This window comes from Hyperolius riggenbachi, chromosome 6 (assembly GCF_040937935.1).
Source record: "Hyperolius riggenbachi isolate aHypRig1 chromosome 6, aHypRig1.pri, whole genome shotgun sequence".
Taxonomy (NCBI): Eukaryota; Metazoa; Chordata; class Amphibia; order Anura; family Hyperoliidae; genus Hyperolius; species Hyperolius riggenbachi.
The window spans coordinates 30,330,326-30,348,270 of record NC_090651.1 but is presented as its reverse complement, the minus strand read 5'-3'; the positions used below and the strand labels follow the sequence as shown (position 1 = coordinate 30,348,270).

General features: G+C 44.7%; 1 protein-coding gene across 1 annotated transcript in view; it reads left to right on the top strand.

The window, feature by feature from the left end:
- The window catches only part of FAF1 (Fas associated factor 1), a 354,104-nt gene that overhangs the window by 234,266 nt on the left and 101,893 nt on the right, over window positions 1-17,945 (top strand). Inside the window, exons 10-12 of the mRNA XM_068239060.1 lie at window positions 3,505-3,628; window positions 5,395-5,458; window positions 8,819-8,900. Coding sequence (XP_068095161.1) covers window positions 3,505-3,628; window positions 5,395-5,458; window positions 8,819-8,900 — 270 coding nt within the window. The remainder of the gene's footprint in view (window positions 1-3,504; window positions 3,629-5,394; window positions 5,459-8,818; window positions 8,901-17,945) is intronic.

The window sequence follows — 17,945 nt, the reverse complement described above, 5'->3', positions numbered from 1 at the left end:
GTTTTTTCTCTTGGTCGAATCTGGTCCTATATCGCTAGATGTGGCCGTCTCTCTGCTATCTCTGGTGATCAGGTGCTTATTGACGTATCTCCTGATAAGATCAGTAATGAGCAGCAGTCCCACATTCTGGGTGTACAGGAGAGAACTGAGCATCCGTTTACCTCAGCGCACTCAGGTGTCCGGCCTGAATCACGCTACGCTTCCATTATCCTCTGTAAATAGCAGGAAGTTACTTGGCGGGTTTATCAGCAGATTATTTCTGTTTTGTAAATGAGCAGTGTCATTTTTATCCTATTAGTTGGCATTCTTCACTACTTAAATAAGAATTACCATTGTCACAGTGAACATTACATTCATTCAGTCAGTCACACACTAGATGGAATGTAAAAGCATTGTTCACCCAGGTTTAACTCCTGATTGGCCTGTGTGGTGTTACCTTATTTCCCAGCCGGTGGCTCAGCAGTTGCGGATTTGTATCACATTGACACATGGACATTTTGAGGTCAGAGAAGGATTCAGGTTAAAGTGAACATGGAACTCTTGCACAGGACAGAAGGAACACAGAGATAAATGCATCCTGTATGTATTTAGAGAGTTTAGCCTGTCTAATTCCCCCTCATCTGTGACTAATCAAAAGTGTAATTGGATCTCTCAGCCGTGTCAGCTCAGGAATCTTGGCAGCCTTAACATAGCAGCTAATTTGTAAACACAGGCTGTGAACCCTGTGTCTGCTTCTATGAAAGCAGGAAGTAGACACACTGCAGATTTATTTCAGGTGTTCTGTAAGCTGTAACGAATAAATGTTTTCCTTTAAAGGTTATTATGCTGTTGCTTATCTTTTAGAGCAGAGAGGAAGTTCTGAGTTTAGGTCCTCTTTAAATCAGGCCCTGACTGATGGGTGCATTTGGAAGAAGTACATAGAGGCGTTTCTCTTCTTGTGTTTACATCCTGTGTGTTTGTAAGTTTAACTGGCTTCCTTTGTTGGGTAATCTGAGATTATCTCAGTTGTCATGACCTGTTCACAGAAGCAGATTTTATTTCAGATTCTGCTTGTGTTTAATAACAGTACAAAGAGCAATGAGGGAACATATGTATTTCCTTTTAAATAATACCAGTTGCCCGGCAGCCCTGCTTTCTTTGGCTGCAGTATTGTCTAAATCACGCTCCTGAAACCATCATGCAGCTAATCCAGTCAGACTTTGTGTCAGAGCACCTGATCTGCTCCATGCTTGTTCAGGGTCGTCTGTGGCGAAATGTATTAGAGGCAGAGGAGAGGCAGGACTGCCAGGCAACTTGGATTGTTTAAAGGGGAACTGAAGTAAGAGGTATACGGAGGCTGCCATATTTATTTCCTTTTAATCAATACCAGTTGCCTGGCAGCCCTGCTGGTCTATTTCTCTGCAGTAGTATCTGAATAACACCAGAAACAAGCATGCAGCTAGTCTTGTCAGATCTGACTTTAAAGTCTGAAACACCTGATCTGCTGCATGCTTGTTCAGGGGCTATGGCTAATAGTATTAGAGGCAGAGGATCAGCAGGGCTGCCAGGCAACTGGTATTGCTTAAAAGGAAATAAACATGGCAGCCTCCATATACCTCTTACTTCAGTTCCCCTTTAAATGGAAATCAATATGCCAGCCTCCTTATCGCTCCCACTTCAGGGGTCCTTTCAGCCTTATGCTATTTCACAGGGCCTGAGGCAGCTGCCTCGATTGTCTAATCTGTAATCCAGCGTTGCCTGCCGAACCCCAACAGTAGAGATTATGCATTCTAGACACCAGGACAGCCACGCCTACACAGCTTGAAAGTCACTCACTCCACTCTGTTGCTTTGTCATGTGATCAAAATGTGAAGACAGAAATTTTAGATGCAAGAAGCTCTGGAAGCTTTACTCTGTTTCTGCCCCGGTTATTTCCTCTTCCTGCATCAGTAAAGCATGCACAAAGCAAGGTTTTTGTTGGATATACCCAGGGCCGGTTCTAGACTTTTTGCTGCCTGAGGCAGACTTGTGAGGATGCGCCCCCCACCCCCGGATTTGGAATGATCGCACAGCACACGATAATTACTCTGCTTTTTTTTTTAATGTTCTCACATGACATGCTGCAGCTCAGTACAATAGCACACTGGCTGGCTGTGATTCTGTGACCAACACACTGCTTACCCTCAGTTACTCCATTTCTCTTTTAGGAAGGTACACACAGTAAAAAAAAATGCTGCCCCTGAAATCTCTGCGCCTGATGCAAATGTTTCACCTTGCTTCATGAAAGAACCGGCCATGGATATATCCCACACCTGCACTAACTTAGTGTCTGGCAGCAGCATGGACACTCCTGGCCCGATAAGTCTATGCTAGAATTACAAGAGATTGCCCAGAAATCAGGGATGTGGAGTCGGAACAATTTTGGGTACCAGAAGTTGAAGTCTGTGATTTCTATAAACTGAGGAGTCGGAGTCGGATGGTTTATGAACCAAATCCTTAGACTTTATAAAAATTAGACTAAGGAGTCGGAGAAATTTTGGGAACCCGGAGTCGGAGGTTTCATAAACTGAAAGTCGGAGTCAGATGATTTTTTTACCTAATCCACAGCTCTGCGAGAAACAATGTGTACAGCTGGAAGGAAGATTGCTGATTTCTCAACAATGGATTGTTAACGGACTATGGACACTTTCATGTGCCTCTATGGGAGTACCGTTTTAATCCTCGTATTTGGACTTCTGTTGTCTCTTACAACCAGAGGTGGTCAATACGATGCAAATAATGTTGACTTGCATGCAGTTTTCATGCATATCGTATGCATCTTGAAATTGGACAAATCGCTTTCAGCAGGAACGGATTCTGATTTAGTTTAAAGTGAACCAGAGACGAAGCACCCTCATGTATTTCACCATATATATCAATGGGAACATTAGAGAAAACCCCTATCCTGCTCTCTGTTTCATCCTTCACTGCTCAGCCTGCTTCTTATCAACCCTGATAAAATCCCAGACTGAGCATTCAGTCTGGCTTTGCTCAGGAATCATCATAGCAGAGCCACAAGGGGGCAGGCTTGGGCTTGAAAAGACATCAGAGAAGACAGACTCGGCTATGATTCCTGAGCAAAGCCAGACTGAATGCTCAGTCTGGGAATTTATTAGAGCTGATAACAAGCAAGCTGAGCAGTGAAGAATGAAACAGAGAGCAGGGTAGGTGTTTTCTCTAATGTTCCCACTGATATATATGGTGAAATACATGAGGGTGCTTCGTCTCTGGTTCACTTTAAAGCTGCACAATTTGCATAAAATCTGCATGTAAGTTAAAATTATTTGAATTATATTGACCATATCTGTTCATAACCTTTTTGAGCCACGTTATACCATTTGTATAACCACAAATCTTCTCCTGTTTTGTGTATTACATTAGAATAGCTTTTTTGTCATCGGGTAATGTGTTTTAGGATTCTTATAAAGTGTACCTGTCATCATTTGTCCGTAAAGCAGTGATGCAACTGTGTTTACTCCACACCAGTGTACAGATATCCACATGATCAGCGACAGCGATGGAGATGACTTTGAAGATGCTACAGAATTTGGGGTGGACGATGGTGAAATCTTCGGGATGTCCTCTTCTGCACTAAGAAAATCTCCAATGAGTAAGTTGCCCAATTTAGCAAACATTCTAGGTGTAAGCGAACATCCCGCAAGTAGTTAATACTTCTTGCTGATTGGATTTGTCTGATAGCTGTACTTTCCATAAGCGGAATTACTATGAAAATGTTACCTCTTCAAAAAAATGTTCCACACTATTATTTGCTGAAAGAAAAGAGAGAGGAGGAGATCAGCTTGTTTGATAAACAAACAAGACTGGAAGCTTCAGTGTGACCGCTTCACTGATCCTCATCAGCAGAAGGCATTGTTTTCACTTGCTGTACAGCTCACTCTGAACTGCAGAAGGCACAATCATGAAGTATGGCTGCTTCCACTATTAACTGTGCTGTAACATGGGATGTCTTTTAGATTTTTACGCAGAAGACATTACTTTGGGACAGTTAATACTGGAAGCAGGCATGTAGGATAACTATTGAAAAACAGAATATTGTGATTTATGAAACGTGACTCTCTCTGCAAATTGCGACTCTTTCTAAAAATTACATTTTCTAGTTATTGGATCTCATTGGTTCTGTTAGTCACACACTTGTGAAAGTACTAAAAATATACTACTGTAATATATCTCTAACATACTACTACGATTTCTATATGTGATATTTGTTCTAATAGCTGTACACACTCTAAACCAGGGGTGTCAAACTCAAATACGTAGTGGGCCGAAATTGAACACTTGGAGCTAGTCACGGGTCAACCTCAATGTCTATTAGCCACCTTATAAAGTTCTCTGGTGTCTAATGCCCCCTTCCAACCCCTATACAGTTCCCTGTGTCTAGTGGCCCCAACCCTCCCCTATACAGTTCCCTGGTGTCTAGTGATCCCCCCTCTATACAGTTCCCTGTGTCTAGTGGCCCCACCCTCCCCTATACAGTTGCCTGGTGACTATTGATCCCCCCCCCCCCCTCTATACAGTTCCCTGTGTCTAGTGGCCCCACCCTCCCCTATACAGTTGCATAGTGTCTAGTGGCACCCCCCACTCCCCTGTGCAGTTACCTGGTGACTAGTGCCCTCCCCCCTCCCCTAGACAGTTCCCTGGTCTCTAGTGGCCCCCACCATCCCCTATACAGTTCCCTAGTGTTTAGTGCTTTACCCAACCTCCCCCACATGGCTTCCCTGGTGTTCTGGGGCTTCACCTCCAATATAGATTCCCTAGTGGTCTAGAGTGGGCCAAACATAATGCAAAGTGGGGAACCACTTGAGGGCCAAATTGAATGGCTCTGAGGGCCAGATTTGGCCCACGGGCCGGAGTTTGACATGTATACTCTAAACATTTAGAAGTCGGATGGTCAACGTATTAGATTACAGTCCATAGGTTTTGAGCAGGCACACCATCTGACAGGTTTGGGTGCTTGATATGGTGGCATAGGCAATGCCGCTAGATAAGTTAATACAGGCTTTACAAATTGCTTTCACAATCTAATAAGTTGAATGGTAGAATATCCGCACTCCAGATTTCAATAATAGCACGCTTTAGTAGCGCTTCTGTATCCACAAAGATCTGACAATTGTTTTGGGGCCTCATAGGGTCCCCCTTTATCAAGGTATGTAAACCACCTTGATAAAGGGGTATGCTGTGAGGCCCCCTAAACAATTGTCAGATCTTTGTGGATACAGAAGCACTACTAAAGCGTGCTATTATTGAAATGTGGCGTGCTTTCTACGCATCAATTTATTAGATTGTGACAGCAATTTTTAAAGCCCGCATTTGTACTTAGTGATTTGTAGTTATATTTTGTTTTTGTTTTTTCCGCAGTGCCTGAAAATGCTGAAAATGAAGCTGATGCTTTACTGCAGTTCACAGCAGAGTTCTCCTCCAGGTAAAATGGCAGCTAGCACTTAAAGGATAACCGAGATGACATGTGACATGATGAGTTAGACGTGTATGTACAGTGCCTAGCACACAACATCAAGTTCAAAAGCACCAATCACGGTTCATGATACATAAAGAACCAATCACAGTCCACTGCAGCAAGAGCGGACCTGATGGGAAACTATTTTGTCTAAACTTGAGCCGATGGAAATGAGCGACTCACCTACGCTGTTTCTCCCAGTCCTGTGCGCATAAAACTGACGGCCCTGAGTCCGACGTCATGAAGATGGAAACATCCACCAGTTGGTTCCACCAGATGGGGAACGTCGTGCGAACGGCGGCGGAGCTAGTAACGTCATAGACGTTACCTGGGAGACGGCATGGAAGTGAGCGGAGATACCGCCCGCCTCCAGAAGGGCCGGACGCACGCGTCACTGCTACAGCCGGCGGATCACGTGGAGATAATCCAAGAATCAGCCGGCCTTTCCCCCTCCCAGAGTGACAACAGTAGCACATAGCTCTGTAGTCATAGCGATGGAAATAAACAGAACCGTCAGTGCGCACAGGGAATGTGAGAAGATCCTATATAACAGTGAGGGCTAACCTTTCAGAGGCCGAGTGCCCAAACTGCGACATAACATCGACTTATTTATCTCCGAGTGCCAATGGGGGGGGGGGGCAGCAAATATAGCCAACTATGACCATTAAGGGCTCATTCACACTATGTACTGCGCTGTCAGTTTTGACGCAACGCACATAATGTAAGATTCATATGGTAACATGAAAGTCAATAGACTTAAATGTTACCATTCACACTACAGGTGTGCGTTCCCATGCGTTACGTTGTAACGCATCTGGGAACATTTCAACGCATAACGCATACGTTTCCCCGATGGATACAGCTGCCGACGTCCACGCTTTAGCGCACCACAATGTGCATTCCGTGCGATCACTGTGCGTTGGCAGCGCATGCATGAAATTGCATTCGTGCATACGTTCTGTAGTGTGAATGAGCCCTTAATAATAAATACAGCAACAGTTACCCCAGACACCAGAAAATAAACGCAATGTGTGCAACATTTCAGCAGAAAATCATGCAATGTGGGCCACATTTCACCAGAAAATAGACGCAGTGGGCCACATTTCACCAGAAAATAGACGCAGTGGGCCACATTTCACCAGAAAATAGACGCAGTGAGCCACATTTCACCAGAAAATAGACGCAGTGGGCCACATTTCACCAGAAAATAGACACAGTGGGCCACATTTCACCAGAAAATAGACGCAGTGGGTCACATTTCACCAGAAAATAGACGCAGTGGGCCACATTTCAAGAGAAAATAAACGCAGTGGGCCACATTTCACCAGAAAACAAACGCAGTGGGCCACATTTCACCAGAAAACAAACGCAGTGGGCCACATTTCACCAGAAAACAAACGCAGTGGGCCACATTTCACCAGAAAACAAACGCAGTGGGCCACATTTCACCAGAAAACAAACGCAGTGGGCCACATTTCACCAGAAAACAAACGCAGTGGGCCACATTTCACCAGAAAACAAACGCAGTGGGCCACATTTCACCAGAAAACAAACGCAGTGGGCCACATTTCACCAGAAAACAAACGCAGTGGGCCACATTTCACCAGAAAACAAACGCAGTGGGCCACATTTCACCAGAAAACAAACGCAGTGGGCCACATTTCACCAGAAAACAAACGCAGCGGGCAGCATTTCACCAGAAAACAAACGCAGCGGGCAGCATTTCACCAGAAAACAAACGCAGCGGGCAGCATTTCACCAGAAAACATACGCAGTGGGCAGCATTTCATAGTAAATAAACACAATGTGGGAAACATTTTAGCAGAAAATAACACAGTGGGCCGCATTTCACCTGCAAAAAAAAGTAATGTACTCACCTGACAGAAGTCTTCTCTCTCGGGTGGGCTCTGGCGCGCATCTTCCCCGGATCTTCTGCAGTGACAGTCTCCCGCGCTGCCGCTGACAGGCAGAGTGCAGGGCTACGGGAAGATGGCTGCCGCCGAAGCCCTGTACTGAAGACACAAATAGTCTCCAGTACAGGGCTTCGGCAGCCATCTTGCCGTAGCCCTGGTTTGCGGGCTGCCCTGGTCTTGCCGTACACTGCGGGGCTGCGGGCTATAAACTGGCGCGGCGGCGTCTAGTAGACGCTGCGGCCAGTTAATAAGCAGCGGTGGCGTGCCAGCAAATTAGGCTACGCGTGACGGGCCCGGCACGCGTGCCGTAGGTTTGCCACCGCTGCTATATAACATATAGCCAATCCACAACAAGATAAATACAAAAAAATATCTCAATCCTCCTGAGAATATACAGCAAATGCTAACAACCTGGGTACATAGATACTACATCAGTAAAAATGACATATAGAAAGATCACACAAAAGATGAATATAACTAGATCAATGGCAAAAGATTATATTCCCTATTCATTACCCTGGGGTTCTAATGTGTCTAAGGTTTTAATCCAATAGGCCTCACTCAGACCGGAAGTGACTACAGTGTGACCCTAATTTCTAGAATCTGAAAGAACTCAAATGTTTGAGTTTTTGGCTTCTACCCTCAGACTCCCAAGATATCGAAATACTGTCTTATCTGTACGGGAAAGTATAGTGCCACTACAAGAAAATGATGCCGGCTTTATATAAATCCATCGTTATGAACCTTTACATTTATGTAGGCCTTCCAACCTCATCAGACTTCAGAAGAAGATTGAGAACTGCCGTTTTAAACTTAAAGAAAATCATTTTTACAGTCCTCTTCCTGCACCTCAGATTGTCAGGGAGTCTTTTCAGAGAGGTTCCGTCTGTGCCTGGCCCCTTACAGTCTTAACAGTGGCATGATGAAATCTGAGCCACAGCCCCACCCACAGATTGAAAAAAAGTCCCTGTAGTGTGGTTCTTCTTCTGGTCATGTCATCAGAACTTCGACAGGTTTTTCATTTGCATAGGCCTCACAGCACACAGAGTAAAGCCTGTTACACGCATCCAATTTTGATTGGCCAATGATTGACCAATTTTATCACCTCCATGTAGCATGAGGGCCAACAGATTTTAAATACTATGGACAGATTGTATAGGTAAGTTCTCGTACTGCATGCAAGAGCTAAAATTGCCCAGTCAAAATTGGATGTCTAGGCATCCTAATATTTGAACACTCCGATTACTAAGCTAATAACTTATAATTGTAGATCCATGTTTGGAGATGTGCGTTACAGAATTGCACAAAGCACTGTATGAAATAAAAGGAAAAAAATGTGGAATTCAACATGAAAGTTGTGATTTTTTTTTTTTTTCTAAATGTATGCACCCCCTCCTTTTCTCCCCCTCTGCAGATATGGTGAGTGCCATCCGGTCTTCTTCATTGGCTCGCTGGAGGCCGCATTCCAGGAGGCGTTCTACGGGAAAGCCAGAGATGTAAGTCACATGTGTTTTTTTATTATGAAGCTATGGTGCCAGTAATGGAGCGGCTGGATAGTGTATTAAGGGCTCTGACACAGGAGACCTGGGTTCGAATCTCGGCTCTGCCTGTTCAGTAAGCCAGCACCTATAGTGAGACCTTGGGCCCTAACACTGCCACTGCCTATAGAGTGCATCCTAGTGGCTGCAGCTCTAGCGCTTTGAGTCCACCAGGAGAAAAGCGCGATATAAATGTTCTGTGTCTAGTAATGCCATTCCTGCAAGATAGTACATGTACATAGCAGGGATGTTATCGCTGGCTCTTGTGTCTGTCTGGGAGGAGAGTCGTGAGCATCTGATAGGAGGAGCCGCAGGAGGCTCCACCTGCTGTTGCCTTCCTCCTTTTTTAAATGGACATATTAAAAAAAGTCTGAAGCCTCCCTAAATCACAGTTTTTATCTTACAATCTTGTTACCTGAAACGCTGCATCCCCGCGGCTGCAGTCTCAATGAATCCCCCTGAAATCCCCGGGGGAGATTAGGGCAACACTTAGACGCAGAGCTTTGTGCTGTAGCTCTGCCTCTGTCAATCTTCCCGGATCTCCGCCTCTCCCCGCCCCTCTGTCCCTCTGTCTTCCTTCACAGAGAGGGGCGGGGAGAGGCAGCGATCTGCGCGCAGATTGACACACTAGCAGAGGCAGAGCTACAACCCAAAGCTCTGCCTCCCCGGGCAGCAGAATCCACGACCAGGAAAGTCGTGGATTTTTGCCCCGGGAGTTTGGGGGGATTAAGTGAGATTTTAGCCACAGGGATGCGTTTTAGAGGGGGCAATCATGGTTCACAGCAGTGTATAGTACAAACAGTGATTTAGGGAGGCTTCAGTGTCTCTTTAAATGTACAGATGGGCTTCCTGCCATAAAACTGAGGACACTTGATGCTGAAGGGTCACCTAAGGTTTTTGTAAAGTCTAAGTAGCAGAGGAACAATGAAATAAGAAGGAATAATTCTTTTTTTTAGGCTATTTCTGCAGTAAAACGAAGGAAGGCATTAGTGCAGGCTTCTGGGGTTAGCAGGAAACCACGTACTTTTAATAAAGGCGTCCGGTAATTTGAGCACCGGATCATGTCAGTATTACTTCAGGTAGGGTGGCTTTAAACTTTAAAAACAGAACATAAATGCAATGGGAGCCCAAATAGCGCAATATGTCATCCAATTGGAAGGTATATAGAAAAAGACAATTTATGCCCCAAAGGAAGGTTGCAGGAGGGCAACCAACCACTTAAAGTACAACTGTAGAGAGAGGTATGTGGAGGTTGCCATATTTCTGAATAACACCAGAAACAAGCATGCAGCTAATCCAGTCAGATCTGACAATAATGTCAGAAACACCTGATCTGCTGCATGCTTGTTCAGGGTCTATGGCTAAACATATTAGAGGCAGCGGATCAGCAGGACAGCCAGGCAACTGGAATTGCTTAAAAGGAAATACAGCAGCCTCCATATCCCTCTCACTTCAGTTGTCCTTTAAAAACAACTGGAATGAGGAAAGAGGAGGTGACCTACCTCAAAAACTACAACTTTATACATCAAATGTCCATTTATCAAGCACTGGCAACGCGTTTCGTCAGTCTAAGTTCACTTCTTCAGGGCAAACTTGTTCAGTGTGTCACGTGACGTGGGTCAGGTGACACACCTGCTTCCGTGCACAGGGGAAGCCAGAAAGCCACTAGAAGACCACTAGGAGCAAGAGGAAGACTGCTACATGTTTCTGGGGCTTGGTAAGTATTAGGGGGGGTGTTGGTATGTGCGTTTTCCATGTGTTTCTGCATTGTGGTAAAATACATGCAATTCTTGCAAGTGTGTTCCTTGCCTTATGCTTATATTGTTTGAATGTTGGTCAAAGTAAGCAGTAATCTAATAAAAATGTACACTGAGCTGGGCTTTTGAATAATAATGGCCGGGATTTGTCGCTAAAGGCAACATTTGCATTTTTCTCTCTTTCTACCTCACTGCTTTGGAAGAATATTTGAGCGATGGTAAAATAACAACATTGCGGCACAGCGAGAATCTATCGTTTAGTGACCCTCAGACCTCCGGCGTGTCCGCGGAACACTCGTCCTCCGTGCATTTTCCTGTCGTTATCTCTCAGCAGGCAGCTTTGTGTCCTTAGCTCCATTTCAATCCATGTAATTCCTCTATCCCGTCTAACGTTTAATATCCAGCGGCGGCGGATCGGCAGCGGGCAGGCGAAGCGTCGCGCGAAATTGAGTTTCCACAGTCAATAAAAACAAGATTGAAGGTTTAAATCCCCCGCCAGCCTTTTTGAACTGCTCTGCTCATTAAATGTTTATTGGAGTGGCGGGATTAGGGGGGGATTTGGCCAACTTGGTGAACTGGTATCTGTCTAATCACTAAGTAAAACACTCCATTTGATAAGGTGTTTCTCACGATATCGCACTCTGCCCTGGTTTAATGAAATCCCCCCTCAAGCCCGGCTCATTGGGGGCCACTTTGCAGCCCCTGAGCCTCTCCTGCCGTCATTGAGTTCCTCTCTTCCCTCCTTTGCTTGGACTGTTTATGACTCATTCTAAGAGGCTGAAATCTGCTGGCTGTGACATTACAGAGGAGATAACGGACTGGCAGAGGATAGGAAATATTAGAGGAACTGTAGTGAAAATAGCATAAAAACGACATTAAAATCATTCCTCTTCTCTGATTTACAATCTGAAATTTATCACAAGGGGGCAACCTCTTTAGTCGTGTCAGGTGCATCACTGCGGAATGTTTTTTTTTTTTTTGTTTTTTTTCTGAGTATTCCGAAGCGAGTGAAAATGCCTGGTCCCCCAGAATGCAGTGGGAGGAATTCCGCATAGCTAAATATCCTGGGTTAGCCATTTCCGGACCGTGGTCATTGAAATCTATGCCCTGTTTATGGCTGCTTATTCCTGCCAGGGCATAGATTTCAATTAGCCCGCCGCACGTTATTGCCAATCTCATTGCTCTCTCGACCCTGCAGCTCACTCGCCCTGCCGTCGCTATGACAGAGCTCTGTGAAGCAGGTCAGGAGCCGCCTTCATTGGCTCCTGACCCCGTGATCAGTGTGAGCCAATCACAGAGCAGTGCTCTCCTATGCCCCTGACGGCCACGGCGCATGTCAGGAGATGTAGTTCCGATTGATGTGATTACATCTCCTGGCCGGGGAGGTGTAACCATATCAATGAACTACATCTCCCAGTATGCATTGGGGGGACACAGGATGGAGGCTTCCATATGGACAGGGGGAGCTATGGAGCAGCCCCCTTGAAGAAAGTAAATGCATTCTTGGGGGAAGGTTTAAGAATTATTATTTTTTTCAATTAGTAGCACCCAGGTGCCCGTGTACTGACCAGTTTTGGGGAAGAACCAATTATAACTTAGTGGAAAGGATAATTGGCGCTACAGCCAAGCTGTATAGTAAGCTACATTACCTTCCTTGCAGGATCTTTACGCTAGCAGGTGCAGAAAGAGAGCAACCAAGATTGCCTCAGACCCCTCTCACCCTGCTCTCTCCATCTTCCAGCTCTTGCCTTCAGGGTGAGATACCGGTCAGTCACAACTAAAACTTCTAGACACAAGAACAGCTTTTTCCCTCAGGCGGTAGCTATGCCTTATGCAGAACCACGCTAGAGCTGCTAGGACTGGAAAGCAATCAGCACAGAACAATAAAATAAACACTTCTCACCCTGTATACTGCCACTAGAAGTTACACACTGTCCCGACTTGTAATATACAGTATATACTGTCTGTCCTTGTATTGTCTTTGCTTGTGTCTGTTAAGCAACTGCCAAGTCAAGTTCCTTGTAAGTGCAAACTTGGCCAAATAAATTGATTCTGATTCTAACTCTTCAATGTCCAAATATACAGGAAGAGTGGAAACCTACATCCAGCATAAAATTCACCTTTATTTGCACACTGTTAAAACACGTTACCAGGCACCCGTGCCACAAAAGATGGATAGGGGGGTGCCAGGCAATGAGAGGGTCAACAGCCGTTTCCTGCCTTCAGCATGTGGCGCTTCATTGTGTATATTTGGACATTGATGCTGCTACATGGCAAGCTACACTTCGCTAATTCGCTTGGTCACTGTCTTGTGCATTGGTTTCTCCCACTGGCATAAAGATGCCCATAGATCACTCAACTTGTCAGCCAATCGACCATCTGATTCCATAAGTATAACGGAATCCGATGAAAATCGGTGCCGCTAAGAGCATGCCCGATTGATGATGTGACCAATTACAGTCCAAAATTGGTCGTATGCATCAATTGGACATGCTGGAAAATGTCGGGCCAACATGCTCGATCAGGTGTGCGGCAGTAACGCCGCACAATATCGGGACATGCGACTGCACCCCCTGCTGAATAATTTCCGCATTTCGGCGCCACTTCTCTACAAGCATGTAATACGTGGGGTGTGTCACTACGTAATTTAACGCCAACAACCACATGGGGGCGCAAATGTGGAAGTACGAGGACTCGGGCGGACGGCATGACTGGTATAACTGCACGGGCATCGGGGGAGGGGAGTACATTAGGGGGGACAGAGGTGGTGTGGCAGCGTCATGAGGCCTACTCTCCAAAGGTTTGATGCTGAAATCCCTGTGGAATCAGCGGCAGTTTTTGGCGGCCAACAGATCTGTCTCCGATCAGACAGAGATCTGTCTCTTAGTCAATCTGCCACCAAAATCGCTAAACATAAGGGTACCTTGACTCATCAATATGTTTCTGGAATGTGATAGCTAACCAGAATACCTGCAAGAAACATGGAAAGAATATACAAACTCTATGCAGCATTGATGCACGGCGAGGGTGCCATCCAATATGCCACCCAGTTCATTTCTCATATTGATTTCATCCACCTCTCCTGTAACAAAGTGCTGCTTGTCCATTAGATCAGCGCCTTCCTCTAGCGATTTCCAGTGTAAACACGCTTTATCCGCATCCCGTGTTTAGGGATAGGAATGTCTCCCCGGCAGGTACTCCTCACACTTTTTTTTTATTTTGTATTTATTTTACTTTTTTCGGCGCTCATAAAGAGAAGAAGGGTTAGTGGGGGGGGGGGGCGATGAGAATGCCTCCGCCACAAAGCGGGGCTGCCACAAAGGCCAGATTAAAAGGTTTAGAGCAAGGTCAATGTGGGTTTTTCTCTAACTAAACACTTTCCTAAGATTTCCTTGTGGGGGAACATAATGAAGGCCGTACAAGAGGTTTTCAAGGAGTCTGTGCCCTCTTCAGCAGCCCGCATTCGCCTGTCCGCTCCACATGGGGGTTTAATATTCTCCAGCTTTGTGAATTGCTTCAGATAAATCATTGTTGGGCTCTCACCGCAGGAGTCGGCAGCTTATTCTAAGGGCCTAATCACTGTGTAAACAGCTTCTTAGCCCTCCGGGCCTAGAATGGGCCAGATTCTAGCACAGTAACTTAGGATATTGCATGGAAGTTGCACTTTGAAATGCAGAACGGATGATCGAGACCTTGCCTGATCTCTCTCCCCCACTCTTTTTCTTTCTTTTTTTTTTTTTGTATCCATACATGAGGGATTTAATTAAAGGGAAGCAAAGCAGAGATGGGACAGATCCGCGTACAATTCAGTAGCCAGGCAGCCCAATCTAGGGCCCAAATGCAATTCATTTTTTCTCCTAGGTGATAATTTCACAACTTGTCTTAAAATGCCTTTTAAACCACCAGCATGCAAGACTATACTCAAAATAAAAATACATATATCCGGGCACATCGCCTCTAGTTAGGACATTAAATAAATTATTAGGGAAAGGGAGGTGCAGAAGGGGGTGTGACTATGAAAATCAATTAACCCTTCGCACTCTCACATGCAAATGTTCAAACCAATGCATTCACAGATTCACTCATCCAGGCACAACTGTTATCCCTACAGCTAAATTAAAAGCCGGGGTTTTAGTTCACAGAAGAATGCATTCTTATGCTTAGTCACCTATACTGCGTAGAAGTACCCAGGTAAACATAGGTGTCCTAACTCTGGCCCTGTAACATGCATAGTGCAGACATGCAAACACATTCATTGCATCAAACCTATCAATGGATCAGGAGCACACATCCTGCGTCCTCTCGCACAATACTCAAAATAAACGTAACCACTTCACATCCAGACCTTGCTTCCCACTTATGGACTAGAGCAGTTTTGGCATTTTAGCTCTGTCCCTATTTATTCAGCAATAACTTTATCCTTACTTATGACACCTAAATGAAATATATATTGTTATTTTCATGACTAACTAGGCTTTCATTGTATGGCATTTCTTCCCTCAAACTATTTTGTTTTCTATGTGTTTTAATAGGGAAAAGACACATCAGTTTTACCAATTCCAGTTGAAAAATAAAAAGCGCTACTGTAGATAAAAAACACATTTTGTTTGGCTATTTCTACTGTTTATCACAAAACTTAAATTACGTTCCTGTCACAATTTATGAAGAGGATATTTGATTCTGAAATGTTAGTGTGTATTTTTCACTATAAACTGAGAAAATAAAAATATTTTCAATGGTAAAAAAATTAGTATTATTGGCTAAGGGAACATATATTCGCTTTCACCAATTAGTGCTGCAGCAGGTAGTGCCGGAGGTTTTTTTGCACAATCCTGCACAGCTACAAGGGGTATATCTACGTCCTCGTGGCTTAGATGAAGTCACAGGGGACGTAGATATACTGTAGTGGTGGAAAAAGTGGTTAATCGTTGTTAATAGTTTTTTCAATTGTAAAATACTTAAAAGTTATTTTAAATAGAATATGAAGGTGATCTCCTAGGAGATAACTCGGGAGAAATAAATAGGTGTGTGTGTGTGTGTGTGTGTGTGTGTGTGTGTGTGTGTGTGTGTGTGTGTGTGTGTGTGTGTGTGTGTGTGTGTGTGTGTGTGTGTGTGTGTGTGTGTGTGTGTGTGTGTGTGTGTGTGTGTGTGTGTGTGTGTGTGTGTGTGTGTGTGTGTGTGTGTGTGTGTGTGTGTGTGTGTGTGTGTGTGTGTGTGTGTGTGTGTGTGTGTGTGTGTGTGTGTGTGTGTGTGTGTGTGTGTTATGTTAGTGTGTGTGTGTACAGAGGGGTGTATACTGAACCTGTAAGGCTAATGGCCCAATCATTAGTATGTAATATGTCAGCGCAGCATAATATGTTGGTGCTTTATAAATACAATAAATAAATGTATTACCCTTATTTAAAGTGAACCTGAACCAAGTAAAATGATTCAAAATAAACACGATGTACCTGCAAATTAAAATTGCATACTTACCTCGCCATCAATTCTTCTTAGGAGCCCACAATTTTCTTCTAACACTGATTTTTTTCCTGTTCTGACAAATATTTGTCAGAACTGAGCGAGAGGCTCCTTCTCTGGACAGCTTTAAGAAAAGGCTAAAAACCCACCTCTTTTTCCGGACCTTCACGACTGCATAACGCAGGGTCTCAGCACTTTGAGTCCCCAGGGAGAAAAACGATATAAAAATATTATTATTATTATAAATCAGTTGCTGTCAGTTATAGCTGAAAAGGCTACGGATGTGCAAGGTAATGTCCATGTTTCCCTATGGCTCAAGTGGGCGATGTTACAGTGTAACAGTGTGCTGACCAGGAAGCTGTTATGGGGTAATGGCCATTTTTAAAATGGAGGATGGAGAATTCCATTGATAATAGTGGACAAACAGGACGTAGGAGAGGGGAAAGACAATGAGGAATAGACTACATGGAAGGTAAGTATGACTTGTGTATGTTTATTTTGACTTTTAAATTCCAGTTCAGGTTTGCTTTATAGAGGAACTGTAGTGAAAATAACATAATTAACTACCTGCGGACCGAGCGAGTGCGAATCTACGTCGGGCAGGGGGCGCTGCGGTCCTGACAGGATGTAAACTCTACGTCCCATTGACCGCGCGCCCCCGCCCGTCTCCGCTGCTCGGTCCGCTCTGCCCCCGCCGCTCGTTGCTGCCCTGCCGCCTCTATGACGGCAGAGCACTGTGAGCCGGGCAGGAGCCACTTTCATTGGCTCCTGGCCCTGTAATTCATGTAAGCCGCTCTCATTGGCTTACATTGAGTGACAGGGTCAGGAGCCAATGAAAGCGGCTCCTGACGGCGCACAGCGCTCTGCTGTCACAGCGACGGCAGAGAGAGCAGCCTGCGGTGGGGACAGAGCGGCGTGTTCGTCGGGAAGCGGCGATTTACGGGACCAGCACCCTGTGGTCCTTAAGGGGGCAGAGGGTGCTGGTCCAGAAAGGGTTAATAAAACTGCTTATTTATGTTTGTACAATATTAATTCATAAATGATTGAGTCAGTGTTTTCCCTTTCTCTCCCTTATTTACATAGTGAAATTTATCACAGGTTTCTACATTTTTAGTCCTGTCAGGTGATCTTTACGGAATGTTTGTTTACTGAGGGTTCCGAAGCCAGTAAAAAGGGGGGTGGGGGTGGAATTCGTTATATCTAATCAGGCTAGGCTAAGCATCACTGGGAAGGTACGTTACATACCAATACAGTGTTCTCCCCAGAATTTTTTTTTATGCTATTTCAGTGCTTTTTTAAAATGATATTGTCAGCCATAAAATCAAATTCCATTTACCCACTGCTCTGTGTTTATTATGCTGGGCCTGCATTGCAAGCATTCCAATGTGCCTGCTGTAATGAAGCTTATCTCAGTCAGCCTGGCTCTATTCTGGTATATTGTGGTGAAGAGAAAAGCTTGTTATCTCCCTTCCTACTTTTTTGCCCCTCACTGATTGACTGAGGGCAATTCAGTGTGACAGGAAGCTGTTGAAATACGACCTATGCTGTGCCCACGTGTGTTTACAAAGCAAGCTAGATATGACAGTGCAGTTTCTAGGAGGAAAAAAAAAAGAGTAAGAGAGGAAATGACATCAGGATTGGCTTCAGTTAGAGGCAGCAAAAATGGAAAATTTCATGCTGAAATCCCTCGGGAATCAGCGGCAGTTTATGGCCAGGAACAGTTTTCTTTTTATTAATTATATAACATTCACTGAAATCAAAACGTGGATCATAGAATACACGTGTT